This window comes from Podarcis tiliguerta, assembly GCF_965153285.1.
Source record: "Podarcis tiliguerta genome assembly, chromosome: 13".
Lineage (NCBI taxonomy): Eukaryota > Metazoa > Chordata > Lepidosauria > Squamata > Lacertidae > Podarcis > Podarcis tiliguerta.
In genome coordinates, this window is record NC_139546.1 from 25,874,899 (window position 1) to 25,894,750 (window position 19,852).

General features: G+C 42.9%; 1 protein-coding gene across 3 annotated transcripts in view; it reads left to right on the forward strand.

Moving 5' to 3' along the window:
• The first annotated feature begins 1,673 nt into the window (after window positions 1-1,673).
• IKZF3 (IKAROS family zinc finger 3) overlaps window positions 1,674-19,852 on the forward strand; it is an 84,555-nt gene continuing 66,376 nt past the window's right edge. For 2 of the 3 annotated variants that reach the window (XM_083408686.1, XM_083408685.1), the window contains exons 1-3: window positions 1,674-1,840; window positions 13,285-13,338; window positions 14,018-14,131. In XM_083408686.1, the coding sequence (XP_083264812.1) occupies window positions 1,834-1,840; window positions 13,285-13,338; window positions 14,018-14,131 (175 nt within the window). In that variant the 5' untranslated portion in view covers window positions 1,674-1,833. The remainder of the gene's footprint in view (window positions 1,841-13,284; window positions 13,339-14,017; window positions 14,132-19,852) is intronic. The other variant, XM_083408687.1, reaches the window with a different exon arrangement.

Sequence of the window (19,852 nt, forward strand, 5' to 3'; positions counted from 1 at the left end):
TATGTTCCAACTAAAGAAGAATGGCTGAATAAATTGTGTGAATACTTGCAATTAGCAAAGTTGACTGATTTGAAAAGGCAAAAAGCAAAAAATAATAATCCAGAAACAATGGAAATGTTTAAATGATTAATTATGTAGACAAAGATTGAATGCAAAGTATTGGTTGTGTTTGGAATAGATTTATGAATTGATTAGAATATTTATGTGAGATTGTATGGGAATAATACAGAATAACAGTTACAATATTGCTTAAAATGTATATGGGAAGTGCAGGGTAAGCGATGGAAGTCATCCAATGAAATTTTATTAATATTTTCATATTGAGATATTTGTAGAATAAATTTGGAAAAAAATCTTCCAACTTTTCTTCTTCTTTTCTCTCTCTATTTTTTCTTCTTTCTTCTTTTCTTCTTCTTTTCTCTTTTGTTCTTTTTTATATATGTGTGCTTATCTGAAATATGTATGTATGTATGTATATACAATATTTTGCTTATATTTTGTAATAATTATGTCAAATAAATTAATATATTTTTTTTAAAAAAGGAATAGGTTGGTCTTGTGCCCTACTTCAAAGAGGAGAGTATTTAGTATGTTTCTGAGCACAATTCAAAGTGTTGGTGCTGACCTTTAAAGCCCTAAACGGCCACAGACCAGTATACCTAAAGGAGCATCTCCACCCCCATCGTTCTGCCCAGATGCTGAGGTCCAGCTCTGAGAGCCTTCTGGTGGTTCCCTCACTGCGAGGAGCGAAGCTACAGGGAACCAGGCAGAGGGCCTTCTTGGTAGTGGTGCCCGCCCTGTGGAACGCCCTCCCATCAGATATCAAGGAAATAAACAACTACCTGATTTTTAGAAGACCTCTGAAGGCAGCCCTGTTTAGGGACGTTTTTAACATTTGATGTTTTATCGTGTTTTTAATATTCTGTTGGGAGCCTCCCAGAATGTCTGGGGAAACCCAGCCAGATGGGTGGGGTATAAATAATAAATTATTATTATTATCTTTGAAGAGATGAGGACAGTAGTTGGAAAAATCTGTCCCTAAAAGCTAAAGAACCCTATGAAAAGAGAGCAAGAGGGGCCTTGAAGTTGCCCATCAACAGTTAGGCCCCGTTCAGTAGTGGCCTCACTAGCTTTATTTAATCATTTTATTTATTTATTTCATTCATATACCATAGAAATATAGTTTATCATCTAAGGATCTCAAGGTGGTGTACATAACCATGTTCATCCTCCTCCCCATTTCATCTTCACAACAACCCCTGTGAGGAAGGTTAGGCTAAATTGTGTTTGTAACCTTTAGGCCACAGTCCTATACAAACTGACCTGGGAGGAAGTCCCATTGAAGAGAGTGTGGCTTACTTCTGCATAAATGTGCACAGAAGTGCACTGCTAATGTTTACAGTGGTTTTAAGTAATCTGAATCAAACAGGGAGAAGCAGCTGACAGACGCACAGTTAGGGGAGAAGACTTCCCAGATCAATACTCTGTGGTCTGAGTACTGGAGAAACGATGCTTCCTTAACTAGGAGAAGGACAGCTGGATTCCTGCACCCCCCCAACAAATGAGTAACAGCAACTAAAAAAACAAAACGTGCCTCGTTTTTGCACCACATCTGCCACCTCCCCCCACCACCTGGGGGCACTCTGTTCCTACACAACATGCAAGTATTTCCTGTCCTTCCTTGTCAAGTCCTGGGTGTCATTGCTGCGATGCAAGACAGCTCCTTTTTGAAGCAGAAGCCTGCCAGGTTGGGAATCTTATTTTCTGTCTGAAAGTCCAGAGGAATCCCAGGACCCAGAAGAGGAGCATCTGGAGCAGTTGCTGCAGAACAAAATGGAAGGTGAGAGATGATAACAATTCTGACGAGTTCTGTTTTAGCAAAACCCTGGTTTCCTTTCCTTTCCTTTTATTTTATTTTCATGTGCAAGTAGTGCGCAGTTTCATAGTTGATCTCCCTTCTTCTTCTTCTTCTTCTTCTTCTTCTTCTTCTTCTTCTTCTTCTTCTTTCTCCTCCTCCACACACATCCACAGAAGCTCCTGGGAACCACGAGACAGAATTTCAAAAGGGATGCTAGGGATGTAGGAGGCACACTGACCTCTCACTCTCTGTGGGGTCCTGTTGTCCTGCTTCTGTGCAAAGTGGGACAACGAAATAAACACTAGGGCAGGGAAAGGATTCTGCCCTTAGGAATTATTGCTTCTTCTTTTTTCCAAATACCGCTTTGCCGTGATGAGAACTTAGAACAGCAGACCAAGCAATGCAGTCTCTCCTGTTTCACAGCTTTTGTACAGTTCTTTACTCAACCCCGCTCTTCCAACAATAAAGCACACACACAAACACAAAGGAATTCTGCGATAATAGTATTACCCAAACGCCACTTGCTATGTGCAAATGATGGTGAAATCTATTGCTTTCTTGGACTTTTCTACTTTGTTTTCCTCTCTACTTCTATTAGAATTTTGCAACGAGAAATATATTATTTTAAAGTGCTGAACCGCCTTAAAATACACGCTCTAGAATGGCAAGATTTATGAAGTGCTACTTTCTTTCCTAGACCCCAGGTTTTTTTATTGGCTACTAAGATGTGGATTTCTGGAATCACAACCTTAAAGTACCTTAAGGATACAATATAAAGCTGAACTCTTCTGGTAGGGTGGTTGCAGTGCAGGTTGATCTCTGGCTATATTTTAGGAAATACTTTCTCCTGTTCCCATTTGTTTAAAGAGAAACATGTTATGTTTCTCTTTAGTTCATGCGTGCACACCCTACATGCTCAGAATACATACATACCAAAAGGTATATGCACACCAGTACAATACATATTTCATAGGTCGAAACTTCAAAATTTCAGCCAAACTGGTTTACAAGGTAAAGTGAGGTTGCAATCTGGCGCACACTTGCTTCAGAGTAAGGAAGATTTACAGACAAGTGAACATCAATAGGATCAGGTTGTTTGTAAAGTAACAATTGCTAGGGTCACTCATTTGTGGATTGTAAGGAGTGTCTCTTGCTTTCAATGTGACATTGCAAATGTTGCTTGTTGCTTTGTCTCGGATGTTAATCTGGCAGTTGTTAACAATGTAAACGGGTTTAATTGTTAATTTTGCTTGGCATTCAAAGCACTTTGCCAGGAGATATAAAATCGGTATGACCTCCGTTAACGTTCTGCGTTTTGATTTCCAAAGAACTCTTCATCCAGCAAATAAGAGGTTGGGATATTGATTGTAACCTGTAAAGGGATGGCTTTTGTATCCGATATTTTTATTTGATAACTGCCACTTCCTAAGCAGTTTTCATTATTTATTTATTCATTTATTTATTTTTTAAAAATTGGCAAGTGAATTTGTAGCTGCCAAGTATGATCTTCAAGAAATAGTTACTTCTTATGGGGGTGTCAACGCTAGCTATGTTTACTTAGAAGAAAGCCCCTTTGAAGTCAGAGGGTGTTCCTCTGAGTCAATACAAATGAGGATTGAGCTGCAGATGTCTGCTTAGTGCTAAAATGTGGTGGTCCTGCCAGGTGCTTTATCCAGTGATAAGGTTCCTCTGTGGCCAAGGGGGTATTACACTATAAAATCAGATGCGTTTTTTGTGTGGGGATTCCATTTGAATGAAGGATATGCAGCTCAAAGGGTATAATGTTTTCTCTGTACACCCAGATTTCTTCCCTCTGAAATCTAGTGCCAAGCAGAAAAATGGCACCAGCACGTTCTTTCATTCTTTGTTTTTAAATGTCAAAAGCAAGAAGATTTCTTTAAGTTGCATTCCACCACCGATATTTATAGGGTTGCCATTTCTTCTCTTTTTCCAGGACACGTCCTCTTTTTCAGGGGTAAAATTTCTGTCCGAGTGGACTTTTAAAATTTGCCATACTTTCTGGATGAGACATAGACATAACTGGTAGCCGAAGACTTGCTTTCCTATTCTCTTCTCCTGTCCCCCTCAGCAATATATCACAGTTTCTATTGCCTACATATAGTAGGGGGTATTTAAAACGAGAGTCGTCATAGCGTCCTCTTTTTTTTTTTTTTGCTCTTCAAAATATGGCAACCCTAATTTAGCTCTGTGGGTGATTGGTCTAGCATGTAATTTCTCTCTCCCTCTGAAAGTCTCAACATGAGGTCTGCTCCTCAAAAAGTTGCTCCCAACTTCTTAAACTTTGTCCAATTTTCTTTGGTTTCTATTTAGGGAAGGCAGAGAAAGGAATCCTTGGGTTCTACTGTGTTTCAGACTAGTTGGCAATCTTCCTCAGGAGCACCTCACTAGTTCTAAACGCCAAGCGACTATTACCATAAGCAACTACACAGGCCTGCGGCTATGAACGCCATAGGGTCAAATTCCTTTGTTGTCGCGCCCACCCACCCTGCAAAAAAGCAGGGAGGCTTAAAACAGGCAACAGCAGTTCTAACTTTGTTCACTGGAACATACTGTTTTAAAATGGACTGCTTCTCCCCAGAACCACCCCCCTCCCAAATCCCCATCTTTGCAGGATTTTAAATCCTTCTGTGAATCTCATTCCCCATCTCTTAATGGCCCCCTTCCAAAGCTGAATGCTGAAATGGCAATTTGCTCCCCGGCTTCTGTTCTTTGGGCACAGCTTTAGCAAGGCTTGAAAGATTGAGAGAAGCAAAATGCCCTCCTTATATAGTGCAGAAGTGAAGCCTCAACTGTTTCCTCTTTTCCTTTATTGAAAAGCAACGTTGGGAAGATTCTAAGAGGCAGGGAGGCATGGAGGAAGAACGCTCAATCCTTTCCCCACCAGCTGCTTTCCCACTCAGAGTCCCCCCCCCTACTTTCCTACTCAGAGTTGTTCAACCTACTGGCACTCGAGATTTGCTTCCCCCAGTTGGCCTTCACAGGCTGGGAAAGTGACCATTCTCCGCAGCCAATCCTTCTTTGAAAATTATGTTCTCTCCTCACTGCTTTTTAGATGACCTGGGTTTCTGTACCCGGTTCTCTTGCCAGATCTATGGTTCGGCCTTTATAATATATAGTTATCAAACAGGGTTTTAAGCTAGGGCACATGGGTGGGTATTGCTTGGTTTTGCCATTGTTTCACATATTGTTCCTCTTTGTTCTTTTCCTCTTACCTTAGCAGATAAAGTGAATTTTCTGAATGAACTTTTCAAGCTATGTAGTTTGGTCTCCTCTGTACAGCTGCAGAAGGACATTTCATTTGAACACAAAATTTCTGAGAGGTCTGTTGTGGCTTAAACAGTTCTGTAACAGTCAATACGTTAACGTGGGGGGAGGAGGTTTGACCATTGCCCCCATTTCCAATTCCAGGAAAAGCTGAATTTTGTGAATTTCTGCCTGCCAACGTAGCTGTTGAGGGCACAGGAGCTTCACAAAAATAAAAATGAAAATGTTTTGAAAAACCCGGCAATAGGTCACAGGAATCAGATTTTGGTTTTCACTGGATCCTTCATTGGCAATATTTTCATTTCGTGAATGCTGAGTGGTGCATAAGATGTGACCTCTTTATTTGCATTGCCTAAGAGTGTGTCAGTTTACGAAAGTATGAAATCACAATCTTAGTATCAAATATTAGCAGACAGTGGAATAAATGTATGTTCTAGCGATGTCCCGTCATCTCATACCCCTGAAACAAGCTTGCTTGATTTTTGTGCAAGATTGAAGTGAACTCATATACACCTCCAACTATTTCTCTTTACCAGGGACAGTCCCTGTGGTCTGTTGTCTGTCCCTGTGTATCGTCCCCATTTTGTCATTTGGAGAGATTTTGGGAGTGATGACACTTTTATAAACATATTAAGTGTGCATTGCTAGAGCTGTAATTCTTTAGGATTCAGCCTCTCTCCCCAGAACTTAACTCTTGGAATGGGGAATGCGTCATGATTTTTTTAGTGCCCATGAATGGAAATACATTTGCTTCAAGGACGGGAAGCTGTAGCCCTTCAGATGTGACTCGACTTCGACTCCCATCACCTGACCATTGACTGGCGCCGCCTGGGGCTGATGGGATTTGTAGTCTGACAAAATCTGGAAAACTCTCTATCCAGATAAACAGTTTTAATGTGTTTTGAGTTGCTGCTATTTGTAACATGGGCAGCCAGATCTATTGTGAGATTGAACATTCTAAAGTTGAGGAGCTGTAGGATTCTCTGGTCAGTTTACTAATATTCCATGCTTGAGAAGGCACTGCAATGCAGACCACATTGCCTGCAGAATAAATATATAAATAGCAAGAACAGATGAGACTTCAGTAGTGTGCAATTTTGGGGGTTCCCATGAGCATCACTCTTGGGGGTGAGAATGGGTTGTTGTTGTTTTTCCACGAAAGGCTCAGTTTTAATCTATGAATTGTTGGAAGATATATATAATTTCCAACCTGATTAAGTAGATAGCAGGTGGATCCCTTTTTCTAAAATCTCAATGCTTCTAGTCATTTTCTTTCTGGTTTATCTTCAAAAGCTCTCTGTTATTATTGAGATGGTGTTAATTCTTCCAAGGTTGTTTTGCTTAATTTCTAAAGCAGCCTTCTCCATCAGGAGTGCCCTCCTGATTATTTTGAACTACAACTCCCATCATCTCCAGCCAGCACAGCCATTGGTTTGGGCTTCCAGGAGTTGTAGTCCAAAACATCTGGATGGCTCCAGGTTGGAGATGGTTGACCACTGTTCAAGTCTTCTTTGAACCCACATCCTCTGGCCTAGAAGCTCATCCCCTTCAATCCCACATATATATGGCCAGAATCACGGAGGCCTGGGTATAGTCATGCACTGTTAAGAGAAATGAACTCTGCGTATGTTCAGAGACATTTGTTTTATATTTATTGCTACACCCTACTTTTCAGAACCAATTGCTTGCATTCAGTACCTCTTTGCGGGGTAAACCCTGGTGAGTCCTTTTTCAATTTTTTTTACTGCAAAAATTACTGCAAGTCAAGAAAACAAAACAAAAAGGAGCCGAGGAAGGGAAATCCCCCCCCAATCATCTCATATTAACAATACAATAACTATCAATATGTCCATTTTAGTTTACTCATATAGCGCAATAGATGCTACCCAAATGTCCAAATCGGTATCCAAGTGAGATTGGTGTTTATGAAAAGTATGTGCAAATGTAGGAAATGCATTAAGTTCTTCAGACCATTGTGTAATAGATGGTGGGCATCTGTGGTGGGCTCCAACTCAATTTAAGCTCCATTTCCTTGCAATCTGTCAATGAAGTGCAAGTGACAGAACCACAATTGATTATTTAAGGCAGAGATTAGCAACTAGTGATTCATGGGTGACATCTAGCCCCCCCCCCCCTACTCCTTGACACCTGCCAGCTCAGGGGTTTTGTGTCAAACACTTATCTTTAAAACTTTGACAAGATGAATCCTCTTTCCTGCAGACTTGTAGATCTCCCACCATTTCACTAACAGGTTTTTTGTTGTTGTTTTTTAAGAACAAAACTCAAGCCTGTGCATTTTGGTTCTCTAATGTTGGACAACTGTCAGTGGGGACACTGGAACCATTCAAGGCCTGCTGTGAAGAGTTAAATAGGGCAAAATGGTTCACTTTTATACAGACCTGGATGCTGCTGGATTCTAATATATTATCTGCTGAGACATCCAGAGCACTGTCATATCCATAGCTGTCAACTTTCCCCTTTTCTTGCGAGGAATTCTATTCGGAATAAGGGAATTTCCCTTAAAAAAAGGGAAACGTTGACAGCTATGGTCATGTCCAATTCTCTGAGTTCAGTTCCAGCTATTGAGGCCTGAGGATGTGGGCAAGGTGCTTCCGCCTATCTGCCCAACCGCTTGCCCTCTCACCCTTGCCCATCCTCACTTGTTCATCTAAGTCAGGGTGGGGGACTGACTCCAGGGTGAGGGTGAGTCCAGAGGGTGGGTAGCACCACCAAAGGGTTATCCCACCTGCCTTGAAGAAGGTGGTGGTATTCCTGCTGCTGAAAAAGCCTTCACTGGATTCTGAGGTGCCCCACAGCTACCACCCCCATCCATCTCTAATATCCGCTCTTGGGGTTAAGGTTCTTGCAAGGTTGGTGGTGATTCAGCTGCAGGCACTAATGGAGGAAAAAGATTATCTGCACCCATTCCACTCTGGATTCAGGTCTGCATTTGGTACAGAATCAGCCCTGGTTACCCTGACAGACCCCCCCTGAAGGCGAGGCAGTGGAGTGCAACCCTACTGCTTCTGTTAGATTCCTCATCCAGTTTTTATACTATTGACCATGGTATCCTGCGGGTTAGGAGTTGGGGGCACTGTTCTGCGGTGGTTCCACTCCTGCCTGCATGATTGCCCCCAGAGAATAGCATTGGTGGACTACATGTCTATCTATATTTTGGCAGCTTAACTGCAGGATGCTGCAAAGCACGAGCCTGTCCCCAATGCCTGAGATAGTTGCCTCACCTTGGCTCATGGGTGGGCCTGCCCCAGGGTCAGAGCAGGCTGTTTCTAAAAGTGGGCAGGGAAGCTTGTGTCATCTGGATGTTGCTGGACTACAACACACACACACACCTGGCCATTGGTCATGTTGGCTGGGACTGATGGGAACTGTATTCCAACATAATTTGGATGGCTTCCAGTTCTCTACTCCTGTTGTTGAACATCAAGGGGCAGTTTTAATCTGATTTTCTAGCAACTGGTCAGAAAGCAAAAACAAAACAAAACAAAAAGGAAAACACACAGAGACTGGGTAACAGAACTGCTCTGTCCCCTCACCACCAGATAATGTGGTGTCAGATCCGAGAAGCAATACTTTAATCTTCAGGAAGAAGAAAAAAATTTAAGGAGTGGTGCATGGCAGTGGTTTGGAAAGGCCTTCTGCTATCAAAGCTCTTCTACTCGGATGTTGCAGAGGCCCCATGTATGTTCCATAAACCTTGGTGGTGAAGCAAGGGAAGCGGTTAACACTTTCCTGCCGCTTCATGTGAGCTACGTTTTGCAGTTATGTAACAGCCAGGACCAAGTTTCTTTCTCTTTTTAAACAGACATCAGATTCTCAGATAAGGAGATCAAAGGAGGGAGAAAGAGAGAAGCAGAGAGACCATTAGAAGAGATGCAGGCTTGATTACTCTCCCTCAAAAAGTGGTTTTCAGTCAGTATTCCTCAGCCAGCTTATCAGGGGTTTTGCGATATGTCATGGCAGACAAACGGCTTGCAGGGTGGCTCTGCACCATTGATAAACTTTCCCTGCAGTTTTCAGCTAGGGTTGCCAACCAAACAGTAAATGACAGGCCTTGCTCGCAGTGGTGGCGGTATATATATTCTGCCCCCACATCCATCCCAAGCCCCCTACCTCAGACTGCTGGATTCCATACTTGGACATATTCCCCCTAGGCATAGCTGTCAACCTTCCCTTTTCCTGCGGGAAATTCCCTTATTCCAGCACCGTTTCCCACTGCTTCCCGCTGCTATCCCAGATTGTTAGATATCCCGTAGACTGTCCTCGGGACAGGTGAGGCTGCTCATCCCTTATTTTCGAGGCTGCTGATCCCTTATTTTCAAATCTGAAAGTTGACAGCTATGCCCCTAGGCCCTAACCAGTTGTCCAATTTTCAAAAAATCAAATCCAAAGCCAGCAGCTCACAGTGGGAAAGCAGGAATTAGTCGTTTAGTTGTGTCCGACTCTTCGTGACCCCATAGACCAGGCACTCCTGTCTTCAAGGCAGGAATAAGTTTGGTTTATTCCAGCTTACTGCACTCTATGTTGGCAGAGGGTGACAGTGAGGCCCAACAGGCCTCTCAGTAACGTTCAAGGTGTGCAGGATCGGTGCAGAGCGTTGGTGGCGCCCCAAAGGGCAGGCTTAGCACTCTGTGAATCCTGAAACATGCCCCAGAATCCTTTGCAATGCACAGCAGTCCCTCTTGGTAACTGGCAGCGTTGGGAAGCCATATTGGCAATGCGGCCACTACTTGCATGAATGCCATTCAAATCAAAAGCAGTTGCAGCGGTAGGGTTATTATAGAGCCTAGGATATGGGGTGCAAGGAGTGAATTTAAGCCTTCCTCTTCCTCTATGGTCAGCATATTTCTGAAGAAATTGCGCCCGCCCCCCCAGCCACTTTTTCCCTAGGAGGGAGGCAGCTAATATATCACCCCTTCCTACCAGGAAAATGACGGCTGTTTTGGGGTCGCCTCCTTTTTGTGCAATGGCTATTTTTTTATTTAAAAAAAGCTGCCCTGTTAAATGTGTTACTTTCATGAACTGTGTGGTCTGGCCTTGACAGATGGTGGCGAGGAGACGCTAAAGGAGGAATTCAGGAGGGTTTTTGCAGAAAGCGGTTTTGGCTTTGAGCTGGGGCGGGGAGCTGCGCTAGAGGTTGGAAATCATGTGGCAGGCGGTGCCGAGGAGACAGGAGTGTGAACAAAGGGGCTGACAGGAAATGGGTTTCTGTGGGACAGAACAGGAAGGCAGGTGAAGGGGATAAAGGCCTTCAACGTGAGCAAGTTTATATTTAGTGCGAACAAGGAGGAGTCTTGTGGCACCTCAAAGACTTGACACATTTATTATGGTAGGAGATTTTGGGGACTGCAGTCTCCTTCCAGATGTGTGAAGTCTTTCTTCACCCGCAGTTGGCAGATATCGAGAGAGGTGTTGAGAGAGAAATACAAACAGTGTGATCCGAGGGTAAGAAAATGCCAAGCATAGAGTCTATGACTATTTTATTACAGCTGAAGACTGCAATCCTGTACACACGTACCTGTTGCAATCCTGGATACACGTACCTGGACAGGTAGAGGATTGCGCTGTAAATGTATGCCAAATAAGCCAGGGCTGGCAGACCTGGTGCCCCTCAGATAATTTGGAATACAATTCCCATCAGCCCCAGCCAGCAGGAGATGATGCCCCAGCCCCAGCCAGCAGGAGATGCTGGAGATGATGGGAGTTGTAGTCCACAAAATCTGGAGGGCACCATGTTACCTAATCCTGGTATGAGCTTTCATTTTAATTGCCACAAATAGGTGGGGGTTTTTTTGCATTTCACTTCCACCAGGCTTCACTGTTTACATGTGCCCGGTGATGTTTTTGTGGCAGTACTCACCAACATGGAGTGCTGGCATCTGTTTTTAATTAATTTATTTTTTGCTGCCCATAGCAGCCATTTTGTGCTGGCAGCCATGACACTTTTATCAACATATGAGTCACACAACATCTCATTTACTAATGTATTATTTTTTTACCAAAAAAAAAAAAAAAGCACTTCATGTTTCTGTATACCATATGAGGTCTGTTCTGAAAAAAACCCCACTTGAATGTGAATAATTAACACATTTACAATTCCAAAAATAATCTAATTGAGACTAATTTTAAATTGCCCTGGCACAGAATAAATGGATTGGCACATCTACAACAGAGAAAAAAGGTTGTGCCTCATCTACAAAAGTATTATTCCAGAGATTTATCTTTAAAAACAGTCTTTCAATAAACCTATTAACTTGATTTCAATAGTAGCTTCTTCAAGGTGAAGTTTTAATTGTTCATGCCAGAGGCAATGACAGCTATATATGCCACAGCAACAAATCAACCCAATAATGGAAAGTTCATATTCCAGACCCTATATGCATAGATTCCAGGGGTGCAGAAAACCTCCATCTTCAATTCAAATTAACAGGGCGATCCTCTACTTGTGCTAAGTGGGCCTTAATCCCAGCAGCTGGTATAGGATCACAACCTTAATCTTTGTTTCTCTTGCAAAGCAATTTTATCTAGCTCTCTCTCTTTCTGATATTCCTTGTCATCAAGGTAACACAGCAACTTTTTTAAATAGGCATCAGTATCACTCAAGAGATAGTGAGTAGCTTCTTGAAAAACAAGTTAATTAGCAATGCGTTCACATCCAATTTTTAACCACTTTGAAATTAAGAGGAATTGCCAGGTTTTCCAGAGATCAGTGCAGTAGCAAATGAATGGAATTGTTGTTTTAATTCTGCTGGTTTCGCCACTCCTTTTAAACACCCCAATAAAATATTTCTGGGATTGAGAGCAATGTCATATATAGTGGTGCCCCGCAAGACGAATGCCTCGGAAGACGAAAAACTCGCAAGACGAAAGAGTTTTTCATTTTCTGAGCTGCTTCGCAAGACGGATTTCCCTATGGGCTTGCTTCGCAAGACGAAACGTCTTGCGCCTTTTTAAAAAAAAACCGCCAATGCATTCCAATGGGAAACTGTCAATACACAGTGGTGCTTCGCAAGACGAAAAAACTCGTAGAACGAAAAAACTCACGGAACGAATTAATTTCGTCTTGCGGGGCACCACTGTACTATCATCCCTTGGATTTTGTCTCAGTCAGGTATGGGGAAACTGTGGCCTTCCAGGTGCTGCTGGCCTGTCAAGACCCATCTGCATAGTGAATATAGAATGGGAACTGGAACCAAAAATATCTGGAAGGGCACAGATCCCCCATCCTGAATCTAGGACTTCTCTCCACAGGTCTGTATGTATAAACAGGACCAAAATCCTGCACGATGTCTGTATCTGAATGCCTTTCATCTCCAACAAACATTTATCAATATTATTTAGATATCATTGTTTTTATTCATTTCATTTCTATACTGCTTTATATTTTTAAGGAAAAAAGAATCTCAAAGCAGTTTTCAACCTGCATTGAAACATCAAATAAAACAATCCAGAATAAAACATTGCTGAAGGAAGTCAAATATAAAAGTATAACTTTCAAAGCAACACAATTAACAGAAAATTAAAGCATTATTTTCAAAAATTCAAGAGAAAATATTAAGATACTATTGATTGATTGTTATAAAGCTCATTGATCTAATAGGAATGTTAAGAGATGCCAATTGTCTGTTCTTCAGGAATTTGTTGTTTAAGCCAAAAGAGTTACAGAAACATAGGATTTTAAGGGAAGTTTGAAAGGAAAGAAGCAGAAAGATAGGCTGGAGGCAAGCCTGAGAGGATTTTTTTTAAAAAAAGTGATATAATGCATAAAAAAATTCAGGGGTTTTTTTTATATTCTTTTCTGACCAAGGCCATTTGCCATGGTCTACTGTAATTTTGTAGTTTCGTTGTGGTTTAATAAGGGGTGAAGCAAAGGTGTAAGAAAGCTTGGACTACATAACCCATATTCTTAGGAATGAGAGGGTCTTATCTCCATTCTTTATATGCGCCTCTTGGCTATTTAATGGATTGTTCTGTTTAATTGAACACACACACACACACGGGAAGAGTATGTTTTGGACGACACGATTTTGGACCAGGTTCAGCCCTTCCAGTCTCATTGCAGAATTGTCACTTAGTGTTATACAATCTTTAGAGATTTAAATTCTTTCTTGGCCTCTTTTCAGATTCACCAGCTGGCATGGACCTCAGCCATTCTCGGGAGCAAACAGAGCCTACAGGTACTGTGCTGTGATGCCCCCACCCTTCCTCCATCCTTAAAAGAAAGTGAGGCTTATATTCAGGCCAATATGGTATGTAACAAGAGACTTGATCCAGGATGTCTAACATGAAGTTGGATACTTATGTGTCTGCAGTGTGGCCTTAGCCCACAAGACTGATGCCTGAAAATTTGAAGGTTTTTAATGATTTGATGCTAGTGCATTTGAATTACAGTTGTACCGCAGGTTACATACGCTTCAGGTTACAGACTCCGCTAACCCAGAAATATTACCTCGGGTTAAGAACTTTGCTTCAGGATGAGAACAGAAATCGTGCAGCGGTGGCGCAGCGGCAGCGGGAGGCCCCATTAGCTAAAGTGCTGCTTCAGGTTAAGAACAGACCTCCAGAACGAATTAAGTTCTTAACCCGAGGTACCACTGTGTATTACTAACGCTTGCATGTTGGGTTTATAACCAGAGTTCAAATTTCAACTCATCTTTACAGAGTCTTGTTAAGGTGGCCTTCTTCTTGCTCAGTCTCAGTTTCCCTAATCTGTAAAATGCAAGCATTGAGAGCATCTTTCATTGTTACGCAGTGAGCTAAAATGTATTAAAGCACATTTGAATTGCTGTCTAAATGATTCACCGTCATTATAATTCAGTCATGTATATATAAATATATTTTAAAAACTCCTTCTAGATGTCCCAGATGTTTTGACTGATGGCAATTCTAACACATCCCATGAAATTGAAAACATGGACAACAGTGAAGACTCAAAGGAGTATCAGATGACTAATGGAGAAGGGAGAGAAGGTAAAGTGGAAACTAATAAAACAACATATGCCACCTAAAATTGCTGTCTAAATTAATATAGGTAATTCAGGAAGAAGCAGATGTTTTCTTAGACTCCAACTACCACCAGCCCTGTCATGCATGGCCATTGGTTCACAGATGATGGGAATGGTAGCTGAACATCTATCCCTGAGTTTATTTAGCCAACTAAAAAAAAATGGAACCAACTAACCTTCAAAATTCCCTGACATAATTGGGAACCATTTTGAAAGTGGCAGCTCCTTTCTCTCTTTCCCTTCTCTATCTGCTGGGATCTGCTGTCTCTCTACTGTCTGCCACTTGGGTGATGGTGTGGGGGGGGGGAGAGAAGAAGGTGGGCACAGGCACAGGCTCAGAGTTCTCTTACCTCTAGATCAGATTTCAAAACCAAGAGCCCCACCCTGGCGCTGAAGTTTATGGGATATGTATTGCCGAGTCTTTTTTTAAAAAATACATTTTTATTAAGTTTTCCATTTAACAATCCAATCATATCACACTAATTATTCCAAATTATACCAATACATATTATAAAGTCCAAAAATGTTGCCGAATTTTGAATTTTGTTGGGGGTTCCCATGTTTCAAGTTCAGTGAGGGTCCAATCATCTCATATTTCTGCTGCATTTGATGTTCACAAATCCCATCTTCCAGTCTTCTTCTTGTTATCATTTTTCTTCTTAATAACCTCTGAGTTGTTTTCGTAGGCGAGTTAAACCAAACATTATTATATTTCTGAGTGAAGTTTGTAAGGCTCTCCTTAAATCACCACACGCTGATCTAAATGTCCTGCTAGGGTGGCAGGCGCCATTTTAGTCTGTTCTGATGTAATAAAGTCTAAGCGTCTGCTCATTAATTTCCCCAGACCAGTTGCACCATAAATCAGTCTTTCCAGGGGAGGGTGTGCCAAATCAAACATACAATCCAAACATGATAACCAAGCAATGGCTCACCTCCCGCTCTGACTATTAATCTCGCAACTTAGTCTGTCTCATAATGGCCGAGTCTTTCACACACAAAGGCATTCTAGAAAAAGTTTCATTCTAGGGTTTGGGTGGTGGGTTAAGTTCCTAATCAGATTTTTCCCCCACAGCAAAAAAAAAGTGGGGGAAGGAGCAAGTGGGCAGAATCAAGAAGGCATTATGGGTACAACAACACAGAGACAGGAAAACAAGGGAGAGGGAGCTTTGTCATCAGGTAAGATGAAGAAACGAGGTGGCAAAATGAGACAGAATTCGGATTCACGGAAGTCAATCCAGTGTGTCCTTGCAGAGTTCCCATTAACTTCAGTATGGCTTCAGAGGAAGAGAACATCACAGGAAGCAGCTATATACTAAGTCATACCGTTGGTTCATCTCGCTTGGTATAGTCTACTTGGTACTGTCTGACTGGCGGTGGCTCTCAGTCTTTCAGACAGGAGCATTTCCCATCCCTACCTAGAGATGCTGAGGATTGGGACCTTCTGCGTGCAAAGTGGAAACTCTGCCAAGTGGGAGAGGGTGCACCAAAATGTATTGGGCCGCCTCTGAGACATAAGCCTAATTCTGTCTGCCTGGACTGTACCACTTTCGGCTGTGAGCAGAGAGCTAACATGACAGAAAAGTTGCCCTTTGAGGAACAGAATTCTAGCCTAGCCTTTTTCCTGTGGAAGTGGTACAGCCTAGGCACCAGTTGAGTGAGAACTAGCACAGGGTTTCTGTAGCTATATAAAAAAGGGATTTCAACAAATGTTGCTTTTCTCACCATTTCAGATGATAAGCTGCAGCTGCTGAAATCCTGTTTCTGCATGCCTCTTATAGTGACATGGAGTGCAGGAGGTCTGTCCCTCTTTCTGTCTTGACAGCCAACCTAGCAGTTCGAAAGCACGCCAGTGCAAGTAGATACATAGGTACCGCTATGGCGGGAAGGTAAATGGTGTTTCCATGCGCTCCAGTTTCCATCACGGTATTCTGTTGTGCCAGAAGCAGTTTAGTCATGCTGGCCACACGACCCAGAAAGCGAGATGAGCACCGCAACCCCATAGTTGCCTTTGACTGGACTTAACCATCCATCCTTTACCTTTACCTTAACTTGACGGGGGGGGGGCATATATGACCTGCCATTGTCCCCCACCTTCTCAGTGCAGCCTATTAGCAATCCCCAATACCAGACAAACCTTTATTTTTCTTTTTTTCTTTTGCACTAACAGAAGTTAGTCCGGAAACGTTGCCTTTATCTCTGTTGTATCTGTGGAGTTAGCAGGACTTCAACTGTCTGCACCAAGTGCAAAGATAAGCGGCTAAGGAGATAATCAGGAAGATCGTGAACTTCCCCTTTAAGTCCTCCCATGGCAGTGGCTCTGAGTGACATCACCTGCCTTACCAGAAATAGGGTTTGAGCTAAAAAGGGAATAAAAGTTCTGTTTTGTTTAATAGAATATACTATCGGGAACAAAAGGCCAACCCATATTTTATGTAAATGCGCGCTTGGGCATTTAGCAGTGCACAGAATTGGGAGTGCATTCCCACGACAGTTAACCGTGCCCAGTAATATTCACAAATGCAGGAACAGCAATTCTGGATTAAATGGGGGGAGGGAAATACGTGAAGGCACTTTGACCCGGGCAATGTTGTGTGGGTGCCATAGGAGCAGCACAGAGTCTACAATCAACTGCTGTGTCCATGGCCTGCTCACAGGAGCAGTGCAAACATTAGGTGGGTACTTTCACAAGGGCCCAAATGGTCCTTTTCTGAAAAAGATCTGCCGCTTCTGAACTCTGTCATGGGATGACCCCTGATCTTCCACACACTTCTGAACTTTTATCACAGGATAGTTACTGGTCTTATGCTTCCCTTGTGCCAGCAAGGACAAGTTTATCTATACCAGCTAAAAACCGCTCTTCTGCACAACTATTCAAGGTACAGGAATCTTTGTCCTCTTTTCCATCACAGCTGCCACTGGAAATTTTACTCTCTGAGAGCTCCTTACCTCCTATATATATTTGCATGTATAGGTATGTCCCATTTTCAAATTTGGATTCCCAGCTAGTGAAGTTATGAACTCCTGAATTAGAGGTTTGTCAGTGCTGTAAGTTAGTTTGTTTGTGTTTGTGCAAAGTAGGGAAAGGTGTGTGGGCAAGATACCTTGGACCTTAAGCCGGTAGGCGTGCTGCGGTTCTGTTTTATGTGTGTCTGTGAAAAGAGCAAGAGAAAAGACAGGAGCAAAATGGAAGCATCTGCCCAAAGTTCTCTTGGTTGAGGTTCCAGCTGCCGTCGCCTTAGACGTGTGGCTGTGCTAGAAAAGGAAGTGCTGTGTTTTTTTATTATAATCAGAATATCGCATCTCTTGCCTCGTCCTGCTAGTGGGACAAAATTGGGAGGGGGAGAAGCGTATCTAGCAACTTCAGCAAGTCCTTTTCTGCAGAGGCTCATTTAACAGGGGATTTCATAAAGGATTTTAAAAACACACACGACTGTGGAACTTGAAACTTACTGTATTGGCACCGTCTTCCTTTGATTGTGGTTTCTGATTTGAAACTCACAAGTCAGGCAGGGCTCTGTGAATTCTCTGTGTTTTCTTCCTTTGTTTTATTAACTAACGCGCCTAGGAGTTGTTATGATATGCATAAAATATGCAGCGCATTAACTCTTTGCCCATGTATATAGGCTGTTTATAGAATAATATGAGCTCCCCAAAAAGGCAGCTAGCCTCTCCAAGGACTTTAAAGTCCCTCCTTTCACAGTGGGGGATTGGGGCGGGAGCAAGAGAGAGATTTGTTTAATGAATTTTGCCCAATTTTTGTTACTTTGTGAACGCTGAAGTGTGGCCCTCAAAGAAGGCGAGACATCAGAATTTGGGAAGCTGCATTATGCTAGCCCAGTCCAGCCCATATTGTCTGTTGTGATGAGCAGCAGCTTTCCAAAGTCTCATGCAGAAGTACTTCCCAGCTCTGTTACCTGGGATTAATGTATTGTATAAAGAGAAGCTGGAGATGGAACAGGTAGATACAGAGCTCCAGACGCTCTCCATGCACTCTTTATTAGAGTTCCCTAACCTTTCCACCTAGAATAATTTCCAGGGTTCTTTGGATGGAAGTACTGATGCGGGTGGCGCTGTGGGTAAAAGCCTCAGCGCCTAGGGCTTGCCGATCGAAAGGTCGGCGGTTCGAATCCCCGCGGCGGGGTGCGCTCCCGTTGCTCAGTCCCAGCGCCTGCCAACCTAGCAGTTCGAAAGCACTCCCGGGTGCAAGTAGATAAATAGGGACCGCTTACTAGCGGGAAGGTAAACGGTGTTTCCGTGTGCGGCTCTGGCTCACCAGAGCAGCGATGTCACGCTGGCCACGTGACCCGGAAGTGTCTTCGGACAGCGCTGGCCCCCGGCCTCTTGAGTGAGATGGGCGCACAACCCTAGAGTCTGGCAAGACTGGCCCGTACGGGCAGGGGTACCTTTACCTTTACTTTTACTGATGCTATTAATAGGCTTGTGCTGTGTTTTTCAAGCTGCATTTCCGAGAATCCTAGGGTTCCTCATAGGCTTATCAAAGAACCTCACCAACAGATCTAGTAATGGGAGACAAATTTCTATGGAAGGTAGCTTACCAGCTGCTGCTGCTGCCACTACCAGCACCATTTATACAGTGGTGCCTCGCAAGACGAAAAGAATCCGTTCCGCGAGTCTCTTCGTCTAGCGGTTTTTTCGTCTTGCGAAGCAACCCTATTAGCGGATTAGCGCTATTAGCGGTTTAGCGGCTATTAGCGGCATTTAAAGGCTTAAGGGATTAGCGGATTAGCTGCTAAAAGGCTATTAGCAGCTTAGTGCCTTAGAAAAAGGGGGTGGGGAGCGAAAAAAAATCGCAAGAATCGCAAGACATTTTCGTCTTGCGAAGAAAGCCCATAGAGAAATTCGTCCTGCGAAGCACCTCCAAAACGGAAAACCCTTTCGTCTAGCGGGTTTTCCGTCTTGCAAGGCATTCGTCTTGCGGGGCACCACTTTATTTCAAAGTGTCTGGGGATATTCTGGAGTACATTTGGGGTTCTCGTACGGCAGCAATTAGTCCCAGTGGGCCTGGGATGCCTGAACCCCACCTGTACTGAGAACGTAACCCAGAACCCTCCACAGCGTTCAAGGATTCGTCAGCAGACAACTTCATCTGGAATGGATTCTCTGAGGGTGCAGAATTTGAAAACCATTGCTAGTATAGGTCGCATTTTCTGAGACAAAATCGCTTCCGGCACCTTCAAACTAGGCTGTACTTCCCAGTTTTTCATTTTTCAAACATTAAGCTGAGTTCTCCACGTTCCCCCATCACTTGCAAGTTGATTCTTATTTTTTTAAAAAAAGATTCTCATGAAGATTCATCAGCATTTTAGTGTGGGATTCTGCTCATACACACATTGATGTATGAAGCTTTGCCTAATACAATGCAATTTTAATGTTCTTTAAATGTTATATATGCATTCTGTGAACCCTTTAGCCAGTCTAGGCATTTCAGTACATATTCCTTGGTTGGAGAACTTCATTGCGAAATTTGTAGAAGCGCCCATTTCAAAGAATGACTTTGTTTCAGTTCATGTATTGCTTCAGGAAGTGCAAATTGGGTAGATTTGCCTTTTCAGAGCGAACTGAACTTGGTTTCTTCCCCATCCCTACTTCTGACCTCCCACAATGGAAGCATGAGTTCTCAATATTTGAATATCTTTTCTTTAACCGCCCCCCCCAGCTAGTTTGC